The sequence below is a fragment of the Pseudorasbora parva genome, chromosome 1, assembly GCF_024679245.1.
Source record: "Pseudorasbora parva isolate DD20220531a chromosome 1, ASM2467924v1, whole genome shotgun sequence".
NCBI lineage: Eukaryota > Metazoa > Chordata > Actinopteri > Cypriniformes > Gobionidae > Pseudorasbora > Pseudorasbora parva.
Genome location: NC_090172.1, coordinates 14,233,851 through 14,253,315, shown reverse-complemented (window position 1 = coordinate 14,253,315; position 19,465 = coordinate 14,233,851). Strand labels below are relative to the sequence as shown.

Here is a 19,465-nt window from a genome sequence, read left to right as displayed (position 1 = left end):
TCTCTTCTAGGCTACTTCTGCTGCATGAGAAAAGAGAACACCTCTTTACAGTTTTCTGGGTCTTAAACGAGTCTGCGTTTGTATGTCCTTATTTCATGCAAAACGCTAGCTTGCTCTGTCTGGATGCAGAAGGGTGCGCACGCGCGTGCATGACCATAGCGAAAGAGCAAATGCACGCCCATAAACACTGATCTCAAGGTGCAGATCCACTCGTCCACGCAACACTTCTGTCGCGCCGCGCTCCACTTGACGTCAAGCATCAAATGTCTATGTTGCTGGCTATCGTCACGTAAGTAAACATCAGTAAACAACATGACCGTGTATAGTTAATTTATCAATGGAGCATGCGATGTATGGTGTGTGTTTAAATACATTTGTTTAGCTGACCAATATAGGTGTCAGTTTGTTTATTGTAAAACCACCCAAACATAAACCTAGGCTGGGGGACATTCTCACAAAGCGTGCTTCGTCATTCAAATGCGCTAACGTTACTCCGTTTTTCTTTTTATACACTATCTGACGACCAAAACCATTTTGCTTGCTACTGCTAAGGTTTAGTCGCATGCAATAGTCCATAAACCAAATCATGTCATTATAAACCACGAGTAAACACACACAAATGTTGACAGGCCACTAAATACAGTACATACCACAGAGACGGACGTCCTGCTGCTGCTGTTTCTCCTGTTCAATTTATTTCATCCTCCAGATCTGATTCTGGATCATATATGTATTAGTTGAATCTGATTGATAGCCATGGTTTATTTAGGGTAACATTTTCTTTTCCACGCATGACGATGTCAGCTTTCAGAAGCTCTCGTGCAGTAGCTCCGCGCTCGTCATTCTTTAGCTCCGCCCAAATGATACGCCTCCAGCCGCTCGTTTTTTTCCGGAAAGACTCGGTACAGCCTATCTTTCTTTTATAAATATAATAAAACTAAAGACTTTTCGGAGAAATGAAGGATGCAATACAACTCTATAGGTACTCAAGATTGACGTGAGATTGACTGAAACTGAGTGTTTCACCCCCCCTTTAAGAACATGGATATAAACGCACCCAATGATATCTTTATAAGAGTATAAGAGACTACTTACATAAAATGCATAAATGGATGCGGTTATTAACGTTACTGTGGTATGAAGCAGAGCAGGACAGTGTTGAGGGAGCTAACCAAGGCAGCTGGAGATATTGAGATACACAACACATGCCTTGCAAAAGACAGGACTTTTATTATGACGGGGCACAGTCGCTAGCACTATTTCCAATCAGAAGTATGAGGTAACACAGCTCTGTTTATCATATTAGATACATTTAAGTGTGTTTAAAATTATGTTATTACGTTATATTGTACATTCGCTCAGCGGCAGTTGTGACACTCTTTCACACTGCTAAGAGTAAAGCGTTTCTGCCAAATAAAACCGGAAACCGAGGGTAACGCAGATATGACACAATTGACAGGTGACTCCCTCAGATGTTCAGACTCATTGGTTAAAAAAGCAATTTTCTCACAATTTACAAATAGTTGGAAACATTTGGGATATTGTAAGAACTCAACTGAACAAAATGTATATCACTGGCCTTTCGGTTTTGGATATTTTACTGCAAAAACACTACATAGTGCACCTTTAAATGCTTAGTTTATATTCAAAGCTCTGTAGTTTTAAAAAATATAATGCAATCCAATACAATGATGATTGAGACGTCAAATCATCAAAAGTGTGGTGGATCATATTTGATACTTTTGAACATGATTTTTCAACTATATATATATATATATATATATTAGAGGTCGACCAATAGTGGATTTTACCGATACCAATAGCTAGGTTGGACCTCACTTGCCGATAACCGATTAATCGACCGATAGTTTTTAAAAAGATACTAGATTAAAATATAATTATAATAATAATACATAAAGTAACAGGTAAAAAAGCAGTGCTATTACAAGAAATAAAACAAAGTACTGAACCATGAAAATGTGTTAATGTTACAAATTGAATATTATTGTATTATATTAAGTGTTATCATTTCATATTAATCCAGTCAGCTTTTTTAGAACACGTTTTTTTTTTTTATCAAAATAACAACATATGTATTGACATCTAATGCGTTCATATTTCTGTTGGATGCATGATACAGTTTTTCACATCAAAAAAGTTTCTCAGTTAACTTTACATCGTTTTAAATGCTTGAGGTAACCGTTGCTGCCAATATTAGCGTCCTGTCAGCCTCGACGGCAAAGTACATATACTGCTGTTCTTCCCCTGCTAAAGCATCTAGTCAACAAATCAATTACTTTATAATGATTTGGCAACATGTACTGACGTGTTTTGTATTCATACCGTTTCTCTGTTGTTGTTTTAAACGCGCATCAGATGTGTCTGCTCGCTCTGTGAGCTGTGAAGCGCGGAGCCTCAAGGGGGTCGCACACCGGTGGCGGCATTCGGCGCCTGTCCGCGGCGACTCAAGAAGTTGTTCTAAATCCTGCCGCGCCACAGAGCGCCATTTCAAGGCTTTATATTAAAAGTATATTATCGTTAAGGTATACTGATTTCAACCTTTGCTACAAGACACATTTGTTTTACATTCTGAGTTCAACAGCTTGAATAAAGTCTAAACATATTTTGGGGAAATGTATAATAAACGTAGCCTTTTAAAATGTGCGCGTCCGGTGTGCGATACCTGAGACGCTGCGTGGAGCGCCGCCGAGCGCCGCCGAGCTCCGCGTCCGGTGTGCGACCCCCTTCACGTGTTAATGTAAACAATCAGTAATAGTTTTTCATTTGGCCTCTAGAGGCCGCTCTCGCGACTCTTCTCAGAGCTCTCGTGGCTACTGTGTAATGACAGCAGCCTTCTCAGCCAACGGACGCAAACCGGAAAAACTATCGGTATTGATTTTTGCAGATAACCGATTGTTCCACCGAGAATGCGCACTCGTCTCACAGCGCGCAAATATTGAGTTCTCTTTCAAGTCTTGTGCTTAAATGGACAAACTCACACAAAAAGTATGTCAACATGTCCATCTTCATTAGTATCCAAGCAGACATAGTCTGAATATGCCTCAAGTGAACGTTATACAGTTGAGAAAGAAGAGCATATCCCTGCACTAGGTCTTAAAGGGGCAGTAGCCTTTACTGCTGTCTGTTTAATGTCAAACAAAAGGACATCACTCACTGCTCTTGAATAGCTTTTGTAAGTTTAATAAGGATTAATCTTTAATTTAAACAGTTAAAATATGCAGTTATTTTACATTTGGTTACTTTATTGAATTTCTGTACCTTTCTGCAGGCCATTAGGCCTGTACATTAGCTATTATTAAATGTACAAGTTAAACATTTTAGTTTGAATTGTATTTTATACTGTGGATTGTTGCAATGTGCTAAATAAATATTTGCATAATTTGTAATTGATTAATATTTGAAACTTTAATATTAATTTATGCAATCGCAATGCCTTGATTTTTAGTAAAGTTACACAGTCACAGCATTAGCCATAAATGCAATGGTAATAATAGTTAGCATAATTTCTTTTGGTGTTTCGGTTTCGGACAAGAATTTTTATTTCTGTGCATCCCTACTGACAATGTTCTGCTCGGTGTGTCGTCAACACGCTTCAGAAGATGCCAAAACTAATAGTTTCATTGTTGGGACTAAAAACCTAAAACTGGAAGCCATTAAATATCACGAATCATCCAAATGCCACATCCAGGTAAAAAAAAAAAAAACGCACAGAGCCCTACTCATTTAATGAAATGTATATCAGTTCATGGTTTGTGTGTGTATAAGATAGAGAAAATGTCAGTATTTCATTGAGACTTGGGATTAAATAAACTGCTTAAGTATTGTAGAGCTTGTAGTATTAATTTTTCACATGCAGTTACACATTGTCGGTTAAAAACAAGAAAGTGGCTGGTAAAAACATGGAGTGGCTGGTAGATTTTGAAATCCACCAGCCACAGTGGCTGGTGGACAAAAAAGTTAATTTCCATCCCTGCCCACCCCACTATCCTAAACCTACCCAAGAGAGCGTGTCATATAAACGCCATAAAGTGCGTATCATAAGCACGCGAAAAACAGCATATCATATGCACGCCAAAATGAGTTTTGGCGTATACATTCCACAACATTGCACACTCGTACTATTTATACGCATTTATGTGTGATCGGGTTGAAAAATCAGTAAACATTTTACATCATTTTACATCAAAAAGACATTTACCACAAAAAAATAACATTACGATGTCCAGAAATGAATTTATTGCCATTTTACGCATGTTTAATGTGATAGTTCCATCTACTGTAATACATTTTGTAGTCCCAAGATTGGTGAATTACCAGTAAGTTAAAGGTCCTGTTCTTCGCGATCCCATCTTTCAAAATTTCGTTAGTGTGTAATGTTGCTGTTAGAGCATAAATAATCCCTGTAAAATTATAAAGCTCAAAGTTCAATGCCAAGCGAGATATTTTATTTAACAGAAGTTCCCTTTCAAAGCCTACAGCGAACGGCCGGTTTGGACTACACCCCTTCGAGACCATTTATTTATAATAGTAAAACCTCTTTTCATGTAGTCGCGATGTTATATTGTCATGTTTATCAAACTAAAACTGATAAAAACCGTTGACAACACTTCATTGATAGTGTAGGTTTATATGTTGAACATTAATCTTGTCCAAATAGACGCTTTATTGAGCAGTATATAAAGTGTTGAATGAAAATGTAATTTGAAACATCTGTGTATTTAAGAAATTTATAATAAGTTTTTAAGCATTTATTTAACTTCAGCTTTGATAAAGTCTCCGTTTGCAGCTCCTCCCCGCCTGCACGCGGCAACTCTCGCCGAACGCATCAATCCAGCCGCAGCTGACAACAATGAACTGACAATGAACAACTGACAATCTGACAATCAACAATGACAAAGACAATGAACTGAAACTCACTAATGAACTGACGCTCGTGCAGCCTCTCGAGGAGAAATCACAACACTTGAGCAAAAGCTGTTTTTCTGAATACCATCACGACTGAAAATGACAAGTGATAAGTAATAATAAACAAATAACTAACATTCACTTAGTCACTTAGATTGTAGTTGAATTTTGAGTGTTTTTGTTCTATTTCAGCAGCGAAAATCGTTCAGATCGGTTTCGAACCGTCTCACAGCAACAAGTGTGTTACTAAACGATTCAGCGTTTGAATGAATCGTTTGAATGAATGACTCAATGACTCACTCATTAAGACGGCCACCAGCTGCCACCTACTGGAGGTTTAGTTTCATGTTTAAACCTTACTTTCCAACATTTGTTATTTGTCTATTCAAAACTACAAATCTCAACAACAACAAATTAATGCAGTTGTAATTTTTCAGTGTAAATTATTTAATTTGATTGGTAACAGCCCCTATAGTGTCTTATTTTAATTTAATGTATTGATCAAATTTAACAATATAAAAAAACCTAAAGCATAGCCTATATACGATTTGGTGGGGAACTGCCCTTTATAAAAGGTAAAAATATGACAAATTTGAAATGATTCAATAATAATAATAAAAAAGAACAAATATGCAAATGTAAATATTATATTTCGCCTCTATTTTTACTTCTATTTAAAAGATGATAATGGTAAGGATGATATAATTCATCATTGAATTATGAACGGTAATCATCCCACGTTTGATTACTCACAATGCATGAGTGTCATACTGTGGAAATGCTGCTGATTATTTCATGTTTATGAGTTTGATGAAAAAAAATCTTTAAAAAAATCTGGGATCTCTTTAGTGTTCATAACAGTTCTACTTAGACAGGAAACCGGTTTGAGATGATCCTGCTGGAAAAATAAGGTGCCAGCAGGAGAATCTAGATTTTATTTAAATAATAAAAGTAAACATAGATGTTTACCTCCAGCTGGGGTGGCATTCTGCAGAATGGATGTCCATTGGCCGATATCATCAGAGATCAGTTTAACATTGCTGAAGAGGGAGGGATCTGCCAGGAGCGACTGAACTTCAATCAAAACCTTTGTTACTCTACATAAACATAGAAAAGAAGTTTAAGAAACAAACAGAGCCAACATTGTTTTATATATATATATATATATATATATATATATATATATATATATATATATATATATATATATATATATATATATATATATATATACACTGTAAAAAAATTCTAGTGCTTTCAATTAATTATTATTTAGTAACTAGTTTCACAGATTTTTTACGTTCACTCAATTTCGTTCTAGAAATTGTTACCTGAATTAACATTTTTTTAATTGGCTCAAACTTGACTTCAACATTAATATGTACGTTTGCTCAATTATTTTTAAAGTTAATTGAATTAATAATTTTTAGTTGGTTCAAATTTGACTTCAACTTTAAAATGTATGTTTACTCAACCTGTTTTTATTATTAATTCAACTAAAACGTTGTAATTAGGGGTTGCATTTTTAAATGGTTTTAATTCTTACTAGAAATTGCAGTTGTGGAACTAGTTACAACATGTTATAGCGAGACAAAAAACAAATTAAAACACATTTGCATTTATAACATTTGTCATACAAACAATACATTTTCATAAGAATTCATTTCAAATTTCTTTAAATAATAATAAAAAATGACCAAAGCCCTTGTCACTTTTCTTTAATGTCTTTAATGCACCTTTAGTTTTGAAAATACACACACAGTCAAAGTAGATTCAGTGGAGCATTCTTGCTACTTGTCAGTGTTTCAGCTGGTAAAGGGATAGTTCACCAAAAATGAAAACTCTGTCATCATTTACTCGCCCTCATGTTGTTCAAAAGGTGTCGTGGTGATGATTTTTATACGTACGTATATATATACGTATATATATATATACGTATATATATATATATATATATATATATATATATATATATATATATATATATATATATATATATATATATATATATATATATATATATATATATATATATATATATATATATATATATATATATACAACATATATACATATATACATACATACATACATACATACATACATACATACACAAACACAAACTGATCAGGCATATCATTATGACAGGTGAAGGGAATAACAAGGGCCAAATTTTGATGGCTAGATGACTGGGTAACAGCATCTCCAAAACTGCAGCTCTTGTTGGGTGTTCCCGGTCTACAGTGATCAGTATCTATCAAAAGAGGTCCAAGGAAGAAACAGTGGTGAACTGGCGACGGCCGGCCATGATTAACTTCTTGAGCAATTTGAGCTTCCCCCAAGTGAGTGAAGGCTGGTCCTTGTGGTCAGATCAAACAGACAAGCTACTGTAGCTCAAATTGTTCAAGAAGTTAATGCACAGAATACACAGTGCATCGCAGTTTGTAGCTTATGGGGCTGCATAGCTGCAGACCAGTCAGGGTGCCTATGCTGACCCTGTCCACGGCCGAAAGTGCCAACAGTGGGCTCTTGAGCATCAGAACTGGACCATGGAGCAATAGAAGAAAGTGGTCTTTTATATCACGTGGATGGCCGGTTGCATGTTTGTCAATTACCTGGGGAATCCATGGCACCAGGATGCACTATGGGAAGAGGCAAGTCAGCGGTGGCAGTGAAATGCTTTGGGCAATGTTCTGCTGGGAAACCTTGGGTCCTGCCATCCATGTGGATGTTACTTTGACATGTACCACCTACCTAAGCATTGTTGCAGACCATACAGCTTTACATAGTAGCAGTATTCTCTGCTGGCTAGGGCCTCTTTCAGCAGGATAATGCATTCTGCCACAAAGCAAAAATGGTTCAGGAACTGTTTGACTTGAGGTGTTGACTTGGCCTTCAAATTCGCCAGATCTCAATCCAATTGAGCATCTGTAGGATGTGCTGAACAAACAAGACTGATCCATGGAGCTCAACCTCACAACTTCCAGGACATAAAGGATATGCTGCTAACATATTGGTACCAGATACCACAGCACACCTTCAGGGGTCTAGTGGAATCCATGTCTCAACAGGTCAGGGCTGGGGACCAACTCAATATTTGGAAGGCGGTCATAATCTTATGCCTGATCGGTGTGTGTGTGTGTGTGTGTGTGTGTGTGTGTGTGTGTGTGTGTGTGTATACGTACTACGGAGCCCCTGAAGGGACGTGGTGGAGGAATTTTTTTAGGTGGGGAGGTATTTTTTTTCCCTAAACCTTTTGCGTTCCCTCGCAAAGACATTTGCGTTCCCTCGCAAAACTTTGCGTTCCCACGCAAAACTTTGCGTTCCCTCGCAAAGATATTTACGTGGGAACGCAAAGTTTTGCGATATATAATATATATATATTAGGGGTGACCCCTAATACTCGAAGACTCGAAGATTCGATGCATCGATATGCAGGACAGGATTCGACCACTGATCTCATGAGCTGTGTCCCAAAGTGAAGTGCGCGCACTTCGAAGGCCGCATTTGAAGTGCGATTACGTCATACCTGCACTACGAAGACTGCCCCAATGTGAAGGCTGCACCCTCTGAAGGCCGCATTTGAAGTGCGATTACGTCACAGCGGCACTACGTAGGCTATCCCAAAGGGAGAGCTGCACCTCTGAAGGCCGCATTTGAAGTGCGATTGCGTCACAGCGGTGCGACGAAGGCTGCCGCAATTCATGAGCGACTTCAAAATGCGCCCTTCGGTTCTCAGGCAAAGGAAGGGTACAGCAGATGGGACCTTCTCATAACTTCGCAGCCTTCCCTATCCCAGAATTCATAGCACACTGGTGACTACAGGATTTGACTGGTCCGCATTCCCGCGGCACTCGATCAGATTCCAGTTAAAGACGTAAGCGGTCGGTAACTCAAGTGTAGCCTGGGTACTATTGAACACAACAGCGCAAGCGCTAGAAGTAAATAAAACGTCCAACGTTAGTGCATTCACACAGTTCCCAGTTCCCTGCCCTGAGCAAGATGAACTTTAATTTCCCCAATTTTTAAATGCTATTTATTTCTCAACCATTAGGCTATCTCAAGAAGATGAATCAGTCCATTATCACCCTTTTCGCTGTTTCTATTTTTTCCCCCATACACTTTCTTTAAATAGCCTTCAAAATATAATCTGCGCGGCGCTGTATTTTCGTCCTGCTCCCGCTATTCCGCACCGCACCATTCCGCTCGCGCAAAATTCACTCCGTGCTCACCCGCTATAAATTATTTTATTCCCGACCCGACTGATCCAGCTAAATTTAGATTTTGTTTCCAGAATCTATCTTTTAAATTTCCCTTACAGAAAGAGAGACACTGGATAGGAATTGTCCGTGCAATCATTTTTTCTTACAGCCTAGGCTGTAGCCTATGTCAACACCGTAACTAAAACAAATATCACAGAAAAATAGGCTAAATCAAATGTGACATCTGTCACTCAGAATTATAAGAAAAAATACAAACAAACGAAAACTGCTGACTTAGATGCTAAAATAAAGTTTATATATATATATATATATATATATATATATATATATGAATGAATGTTCACTGACGACGGTCAACATCGATCCTCCAAAGGCTGAATGCGTGGCCGACACAGAACAATTTAAATGGCTAGCTTATTATTTTTTATGCTAAATTAATTTATTTGTAAATTAAATGAACTGCTGTCTATTGTTCATTTTCGTTAACTTCAAACGTAGGCTAAATTAAAGAGAAGTGGTTTTTCTATAGCCTAGCTATTGTTTATTTTTGTAGGCTAATGCACGTTATAATTTGTAGCTACATTAAACACATTTATGTTTATACATTTTCTTGTCATGTAATTTAAAATGTGTAAATGAAAATAAATTGGTCTATTAGCCTAGGTAGGCTTTTTACAATATAGCCTATTTATAGACCAATAAAATAACTTAAGTTTAACATTAGAAACAACACATTTTTATTATCAGCCAAACCAGAAGAAAACACTTTTCTACACTTTCATTGCGCTGAGCGGGAGAAGCTGGAGCTGGACCGGGATGGGGAATAATGCCCAATAGAGACTCTGGTAAGGCCTGAGCGGGACATCATCTTCTGGGATGATCAGGGCATATTTCCACTGTCCGCAGCTCTGCGGGGCCGAATCGGTCGACGGCTGCATGGCATGCCATAAAAAATGCATCTGAGATGATGAGTTGAATAAAAATAAGTAGGCCTACTTAAAAAAAAAAAAAAAAAACTTGGACGTATATAGGCTAAATGTTTAAAATATATTGTAACAGTTACATTTAACATAATAAATAAACTGTTAACTAATATTTGCAATTTGACAATATTTAACCGGCTACATATTTACATGCTTAGGCTATGGTCCAGCCCATCGTCGCAGGCTTTGAAGCATGTCAAAACCCAATAGAAAGCTCAAAAAAAAAGTATATATATATATATATATATATATATATATATATATATATATATATATATATATATATATATATATATATAAGTAGTAGTATATGCTCCATTTCTCTTTTTAAAATCTCCTCACGAACGTCCGCTGTCAGCACCTGCTAGTCCATTAACGGCGCTTGGTTCATTGTTGCCAAGTCTGGAATGGGGTTGCATTTAGGCTACTGTTGCTTTGGGGTGTTTGTAGCCTATAGTCCACAGGTTAAGTTGTCTTTACTTAAGCAATATTTCTACTGCCCGCGCCCCGCATTTTGGGATATTTTGGCCCATTCTGGCTGTGATTCCGATACTTTTGAATAACAATTGTAGGGGTTTTATTATTCAGACCTGGCAACCCTGTCCCTCGGTTCGCCCTTCGTGCACTTCGTGCACTTTGAAGGCGTGGCCTGGTCTAGCCTTCGAAGTGCATGGCCTTGGAAGTGCGCACCCTTCACTTTGAGACACAGCTTCTGTCGAATCTTCGCGGGTGTTTTTATTTACAAGGATTATACCATTTTGGCAATATGGGGGTGCTCAATATTAGTGTTATAAAGACGTGTCGCGGCGCTGAGCGGTCGACCCTTTAAGGCACAGAGCTTCGCACCGGATGCGCCGAACCTTTAAAATTCGAACACATACACCGACGGCGGCATTCGACACCTGTCCGCGGCGATAAATGTATATTTCCCTCAAATCGTGAATGTACATACTGATTTCACCCTGAGCTACAAGATAAATTCATCGTGCAGCTCTTCTGTCAGAAGTCGATTCAAAATTGAGCTCGCGCGTATATAATGTTCAGGTCGGCCTGGTGTGAGATCCTGAGACACGGCGCTGAGCTTCAGTCCGTTGTGAGACCCCCTTGACGCACAACTGGCTTAAGAATGTGCATATAAATGCACTCAAAGTGTTCCTTTCCTCTCTAGGCAGGTATTTTTTTAGGTTTATTTATCAAAATGTTCTTTTATATATTTGTGTGATGTTCTGTGTTTCGATCACGGCTTTTAAATGTTATGAGAGAACGGTTAATTTACAAATGTGTAGTGTAGCGTTAGCCTATTTTTGATCACTTTATTAATAGTGGTGGCTGTGTGCCGTGTGTAAAGTAAAATAAAAAATTGTCTTAGCCTCCTGCTGACTAGTGTCCTGCCCTTCCCAACCCGTTTATTCTGTTTATTTTTTTCCGGTCTATGGTTAACACACACATAGATGATTCGACTATCGATCGACCATAGAGAGATTCGAAAATTCTGATTCTGAAAATTCTGTAAATCCTTAGTCGGGGACACCCCTAAGTGCCTGCACAGATCAGTCGAATGAGGAATCTACATAATATATTTCTATGATTGCGCAAGCTTGACCTTATCAGATGGAAGTAATGGTGGATGTGAATACTAGAATACTAGATGAGACTTGTTGGGATATGAAGTAAAAAATAACATAAATACTGTTTGGTTTTTCACAGAAACCAATTGGTTCGTTTCTTTAGACATCAATGTGTCGTCATGAGCAGCAAGGTTTTTGTGCATGTTCTCTAAACATGTTTTTTGTTTGTTTGTTTTGCTCTCATAGAATTGTTACCCATTCACACCATTATATGACTGGCACACAGCAACGGTTGGAGTTAAATCTTAATTTGTGTTCTACTGTAGAAACAAAGACACTTGCATGTTGGATGCACTGGGGGTAATCAGATAAACATCACATTTTCATTTTTGGCTGAAATAACCTTTTAAGAAAACAGAGCATACTGCATTGGCATGAAAAGTTATTCCGTTGATCTGACACTCACGTGGAGTCGTTGAAGTTGTTCACCTGTCCGGGTGCTTCACCAGGTGTGGGATAATTGACACAAGGGTTCTGAATGTTACACAACATACCCTGTAGCCATGGCAGCACACCTGCCGATGGGAGGGGCTTATTGGGGTAGTGACCTGAGGGGAAGAAATAATTCACAATTTGTGGTAATTTTGGTCAAAAACAATAGATTCCCTCTTTCCTTTTCCTGTAGCTCTAATGCAACAAAATGAAAAGGAAATCATGTGCATTAGGTCTGTAAAAGATCAGATTATTTTAATAGTCCTGTACTGCCATGATCTCGCATGGTAAAGTAAAGTCTGCAGCAGGGGAATGAGCGCGGAGATGAGCGGTAATAAGGAGGTCAAGTGAATGATGACTAACACCTCTCTAATTCCAGTAACTGGCGGAGAGACTGATGTTAGCGCCCTGCACACCTGGGAGAGGGAGAGAGATACTTTTCCCCAAGGACAAATTACTGAAGTGGCTTTGTTTGTTGTGCGAGGCATTGTATGCTCGACTGGATTTATTTGATGTTATTTTGAGTACTAAAGACTTGGACTTCTCGCCACCATAACTTTTTAGTCATTAGGAATTTGAGCATGTAGCTCTGAATTTGAAACCCTATTGTATTTGTTGGAATTTCAAAGGATCGGCATTCTCCACTAAAACTGATCAGGCAGACCAAACCGTAAGTCGCAGAGACTTGAAAATTTGAGGGAAGGTAGTAACCACCCCATCTACAACGTCACCAAGGCTCGCCCCAATCGGCCTAATAGTGGCGCTACAATGATCAAAAGTATACAGGCTCACCATTTTTTTAGAAATAGGGCTTATTCAACTTCTTTCCTACATTTAGATATGTGGGCAAATGCATTTTTGTCTCAGTGCATGCATTGTTATAGTTTGGCAGGGTCACCGCTAGCTTAGCTTAGCATAATGAATGGAATCCTATGTTGCCAGCTAGCATGTCCTGAGTAAAAGTGATCAACCCCCCCCCCCCCCCCCCACCTAATTACTTCTTGTGGCCTGCTTATTCATAACGAGTAGTTAGCGATGCAGATTAAGACTAGGAGATTTCCTAGGCAGCTATTGACTTATATATTGAGCTATATTATGGGGAAACACAGGCAAAGTACTGCTACTTGGGCGCAGAGATATCATGGCTCTTATCCTCACGTCCTCTGGCTGTTGAGCAATCGTAAAGTGTTGCATGATGTCTCCCCAAGTAACAGTGCTTCGCCTGTGCTTCCCCAAATATAGTCCCAAGCAGTGTTGGGTAAGTTACTCTAAAAAAGTAATTAATTACTAGTTACTAATTACATCTTCAATAGTGTATTTAGATTACTGTACAAATTACTCTCTCCAAAAAGTATTTAATTACTTATTACTAATTACTTTTTAAATTACTTTCTAAATCAACCCTCGAGTTAAGCAATTCAAAGTTAGATATGAAACGGCTCATAATTCATTCAAATACATAATATAAAACTACAACAACAAAAAAACTCTTATTAACTGATTAAAGTATTACAAATGTAGGAAGGATACATACAAACATGCATTTTAAAGTTAAACTTTAAATGTTGATGTTAAGTCCACTATTGAATTATGTATAAAGTATTTAGTTCAATTACATCAGAAGTAACTGTAATTAAATTACAGAAAAAAATAAGAGTAATCCCTTACTTTACTTTTTCAAGGAAAAAGTAATTAAATTACAGTAACTAATTACTTAGTAACTAGTTACACCCAACACTGGTCCCAAGTCAGTATCTGCCTAGGAAATCGCTTATAGTCTTAATCTGCATCGCTTTTTATACTCGTTGTGAATATGCATTAGAAGTAATTAGGTGGGTTTAATAAAATAAAAAAAATTGGATCACACTTACTCGGGACATGTTAGCGAGCAACATAGGATTCCATTCATTATGCTAAGCTAGCAGTGACCCTGCCAAATTAAAACAATGCATGCACTTAGAAAAAAATGCATTTGCCCACATATCTAAATGTAGGAAAGAAGTTGAATAAGCCCTATTTCTGAAAAGGGTGGAGTGAGTGTTCCTTTAAACCATTTGTCGCTAGCTCAAGTCTTATATTGTTTGAATCCTTGGCTCATGGAAAACTAACAAAAATGCATTTTGAAAATTAAACATATTTTATAGCAATTTTGGGGTATTTGGGATTTTTCAAAAATGCTTTTGTGAACTTGTTCTAGGTATTTTGCCTGAGCCCAACCAAACCAGTGCAGAAAGATTCTCTGGAGTCTGATTGTCAATAATTATCCAAAAATATCAACATTTTGATTGATGGCAAAACAGTTGGAAAGAACTTTCTAAAATCTCTGCCCCCCTTGAAAGGATTAAGATAACTTCACCAAACTAGATAAAACCATGCATGGGCTCGGTATGTGGTCATGTGAAAAAGGACGCAGCGACTGGCCACTTGGTGGCGCTGTAAAATTAAAAACAACAACAGCTATATGCAACAGTCAGTCCGATTGACCTGAAATCTGGCATGCGCTGTCTTTGTCCAAGGTGCCGTAATTTTCTATGAGGACGTTTGTGTATTTCGAAAAACACGACTGGCATCGGCCATTTATTTCCGAGGGGCTGTCAGACAAGGTTAACGTAGGCTGATTGGAACAAAACTCACTGGGCCTGATTGATTCACGGGCCTAATATTGGCCAATTTGCATTTTTCACATGCATAAAGGATTGTATATTACAATTTTTTACACATGCTCACAAAATGAATTCCATATGAACGTCTCATTCTAAACAAATTTGCCTTGTTGCAACTTAGATAACTGTTAAAAAGCTTTAAAACTATTATATTTCCTTAGAAAATTGCCTGTATTGCCTGTAAATGGTATATTGCTAAAAAAATATATTTGCTAAAAAAAATATTATACATTTACAAATGTGCTTAAAGACCATAAAACACTTGAACCCCAATAATTACTGTTCACAGCTATATTTGTTTTATTTTAATTGTTTAGATCCGCTAAGCAAGAATGTTCTGGCAAGCTGTATCGTTGTTCTTCACAAAATCGGTACAAACTACAGCTGTCAATTTAACATTAATTTTGAAGCATGATAATGTCCTTGGCTATTAACACTGCACATATGCAATACATCTGATTAATTTATTAACACATTACATAGGCCTAGTTCATTCAATTATCAATTGCAAACATTATGATCAATACCAATCTGCTTCTACCATGATTCTCTAACTTACGTACTCCCACACAATAAAAACTTTATTTTTATTAGAACATTTATAAATGTTTAACAAAAAAACATGCACATACAGTTGGAGAGTGAGGACTCTGGGAATAACTGAAGGTTAGAAATACTTACACTGGCTTTTATAAACGGGCTGATTGGTGGATCTGACGGCCACAAGAATGAAGAACAGAAACAGAGGCCAAATCAGCTCCACCAGCAACCGCACCTTGAGAGCATAAAAGAGAGAAAGACTCTTCACAACATTGATTTCAATAGCAACACAATACATCTTACATCATCTGCCCTCCATTAGATTCAGCTCACTTGCCCTGAGCAGAGGTTGTGCTTTTATGCATCTTTGATTCTGTTATTGCACCTCTAAATCATCAACACAGCTACGCTATGTACAGAATTGTTAGGCACGTTGAATTTCTGATCATATTTTTTTCTAGCCACATTTTACCAATTCCAAACCACATTCATTTTAATAACTACAATTAATTTTGTATTTATTCATTTATAAGTGATATATAATTGTTCATTAAGGCTGGAAATCCTAAAAACACCCTGTATTCAGGTGTGCAGAATTGTTAGGCAGGTTTTTTTTGTTTTACAGATAAAATTATACAAAAAAAAGAGTTTTAACTCAAACTGAAATGTCAAAAATGAATATTAATGCAATACTAGACATTGCAGTTAATGCATGACCATTAGACAGTGAAAGGCTCATTGTGTCAGCAGGGTCAGACAAAAACAAGTGGAGAAGAAAAGACAAATGTTAACTGCAAAAAAATTAAATGTGAAACCATCAGGAACCCTTTAGTCTCCATGCGACATTTTCCAGAACTGCAACCTACCTGGAGTCTCTAGAAGTACATGGTGTCAGGATCTCAGAGACTTAAGTTAGGTAAAGAATCCTTAAAAAAGGACCCCTACTTAATAAGAATCACAAGCTGAAGTGTTGTAAAATACGCAAAGATTTTTTTAATTTTAATTTTTTATAGGCTTTATAGAAAGTGACTCTTGAAGGACCAGCATCACATCCTCTTGCACCACTGATAGAAGAATTCATCTTCCAGAATCTTTTTTAGAGTTCACTTTATCTCTGCAAAACGCTCTTCAGGATAGGAGATGGGCTAAATCATCAATTAACTCCCAAAACTTACTGCCAGATTCTGGAAGATGAATTCTTCAAACAATGGTACGAGAGGATGTGAGGCTGGTCCTTCAAGAATCTGTCTATAAAGCCTATAAAAAAACACATCTTCATGTATTTTACAAGCATTCAGAATTCTTATTAATTGGGGGTCAGAACTTCAGTCTCTAAGATCCTGACACCTTGCACTTCTGGAGACTCCAGTTAGGTTGCAGTTCTGGAAAATGGTGGCGCTGGAGACTAAAGGGTTCCTGATGGTTTCACACTTCATTCTTCACCTTAATCCTAAATTCTTTTACAGTTAACATTTGTCTTTTTTTCGCCACCTGTTTTTGTCTGACTCTGCTGACCCAATGAGCATTTCACCATCTAATGGTCATGCCTGAACTGCAATTTCGAATTTTGTATAAGTATTGTATCCTTCTTAAATCTCTTATGGCTCATTTTATCCGTAAAAGAAAATGTCCCTTATAATTCTCCAAAGCCCTTAAAAGTTTTTGGAGATCGCCAAACTGTCTGATGTACAACTTTCTCAATATGGCAAGCTCTAAAATAGGGAATAAAAAGTGTGTTTTTTGTTGTTGTTTTTTAAAGAAGGTAATTACACATTTTTAATGAGTAAATAAATAAATGAAAATGAGCGGGTCAGAAGGCTAAATCTGTTGATTTAAACCGGTGCTCCTGATGGCCATTCCAGGCTATAATTTCATGCATGAAAAGGTCAGCCTGAATCACAATAGGCCTGCATTTTGTGAATGAACTAATCATTTTGTAAATGTAATATGTGATCAATTAGATGTGATTATAAGGTTATAAGTCATAACCTGTGCTCTTCTCCAGGTTCTCTGGATTTTTGTTTAGGTTGTTCCCCATACACAACTTTCTTTACTCCATGGGTCACAGGGCTTTTTTATTTTATGTCTCAAAATTGTCCAGTTCCCTCCTGGCTAGCATTAGGGAAGAACTATAGGGCTGTCAAATTATTAATCGCATCCTAAATTAATGTTTTGTTTTTTACATAATATATGTGCTGTGTGCTTTGTATAATTATAATAATTATATAATTATAATTTGTGAAACAGGAAGACAGGGTGGTGCATATTAAGCAGCCCCTCCCCTTTTTTAAAACAGCCAGTAGCGTTTCATTTATAGCACAGTTTGACTAGAGCCTTTCAGCTAAGTAAAGCTGTAGTTTCCTTCTAATCTTTAATCATTTCTCATCCTAATTTCCTCCATATCGCGTTAAAATTCAGCATTCTGTGCAGAATTCACAGGGTCCGATATGTTTCATTGTCTGGCCTGACTGGCGCATATGATCCACTCTGTGCTATAGTGTCTCTGAACCTGTGTGTGTGTGCTGCGGAGGTGCATGTGAAACGTGAAACCAGACTTCATCCGCGTCAACTGAAAGCACATTTACACTAATCGTTCCCTATCCCCTATATAGTGCACTATGTGCCATTCACCATGTAGAAAATAGTTAGCCTGGGAAAACCCAGACAACATCCAGCAAATTTAGATTTGCTCTGCAAGTAGCCTGGCAAAGAGCTCATTCAAACCCATTTCCAATCCTTCGAAATCGCAGCACCAATCAGAAACGTTGGTATCGGGCTTTACAGGATGACAACAGCGCAATGATGCCGCTGTGGAATATCACTTCCGCGAATCAGCTACCGCATCTGTTTTAAGCTATTAAAACTTTTTTTTTTTTTAAGCCGAGCAAAGAACAACATTCTGCTACCAGATGTGGATTACACTGGTTACTTTGATGAGGAGGATGAGGAGTGTGATCATGTGCTGACACCACACAGCAGCTCTGGATCTGGCCTTTCTGTGCTTATTTCCTCACACTAGATCTGGTAGTCATGTAAAAAAATTAAATAATTGAAAATAAATAACTAGCGTAACTATGCTCAAGTCTGAAATTCTTCTAACACATTTGAAATGACTGAATTTGAATAAAGTTTGTGAGACCCAATTTTCCAAGGACTCCTCAATATTATTTTATTCTCGTTCTAAACACAATACAAATGCCTTACAACGGGGGCAAATGTGATCAGAGCTTGATGTTTTCTGTTCGACCGTCAATCCGAGATGTTTCAGTCTGTCTGAAATGCTATTAGGTTTTACAAATTTTGCAAAAATGTTGATGGAATGGCGGTGGACACCAGTTATTATCATATTTCTTTTACAACAGGGGAAGTCATCAGAAGCCATTGCAACATCTTCCTCGAAATCACAAACAGAGAATTGCTGTCTCAGATGTTTCTCCGTCGTTCTGCATACGTCATTGTCCCGTTGGTGACGCCCCTTTGGAAATTATTTGTCTATGAAGCTTTGCCAGACCATAACTCAGTTACTACTGAGAATGGCCTGGTTTTAACCAGGCTAGAAAATATAAAATGTGTGTAAATGTGTGAACAAGTGACCGATTTCTGCAGCTTCAGTCCATTTAGGGGGCGGGACACTTCAGATTAGACTAGAGAGCATTTGAATGTTTTTATCTCCTGTGAAAATGTTGCCATTATTTTGGAATAAACCAGCTTATTCATAAGCTTAAAGCTAACAAAAGCACACATAAAGCTAAAAAAAAAAAAAAACACTGATTTTGACTGGGCCTTTAAATTACAACCTTTTTTTTGCTTTATTTAGTGACATAAATCACTCCAGAAGCAGATAAAAAAATTATTAAATTATCAGTAAATAAATAAATCATGATAATAATAAAAAATAATAATACAAATAAAAAAATAAAACAACACACAAAAAAAATATTACTATATTACACTGAGATGTAATGTGTACGTGGACAACCTCTAGATACAGGTCACATGGTAATGTCATGTGTAAACCGGCCCTATGACCCGAACAATCTGAGATTCAGCTCACAACATCAAACTGAATG

General features: G+C 37.4%; 1 protein-coding gene across 1 annotated transcript in view; it reads right to left on the bottom strand.

The window, feature by feature from the left end:
* The window catches only part of LOC137051932 (phospholipid-transporting ATPase ABCA1), a 365,555-nt gene that overhangs the window by 304,647 nt on the left and 41,443 nt on the right, over positions 1-19,465 (bottom strand). The window contains exons 3-5 of the mRNA XM_067428858.1: positions 15,537-15,630; positions 12,167-12,308; positions 5,896-6,023 (exon numbers count right to left, since the gene is read on the bottom strand). Of these exons, the coding sequence (XP_067284959.1) occupies positions 5,896-6,023; positions 12,167-12,308; positions 15,537-15,630 (364 nt within the window). The remainder of the gene's footprint in view (positions 1-5,895; positions 6,024-12,166; positions 12,309-15,536; positions 15,631-19,465) is intronic.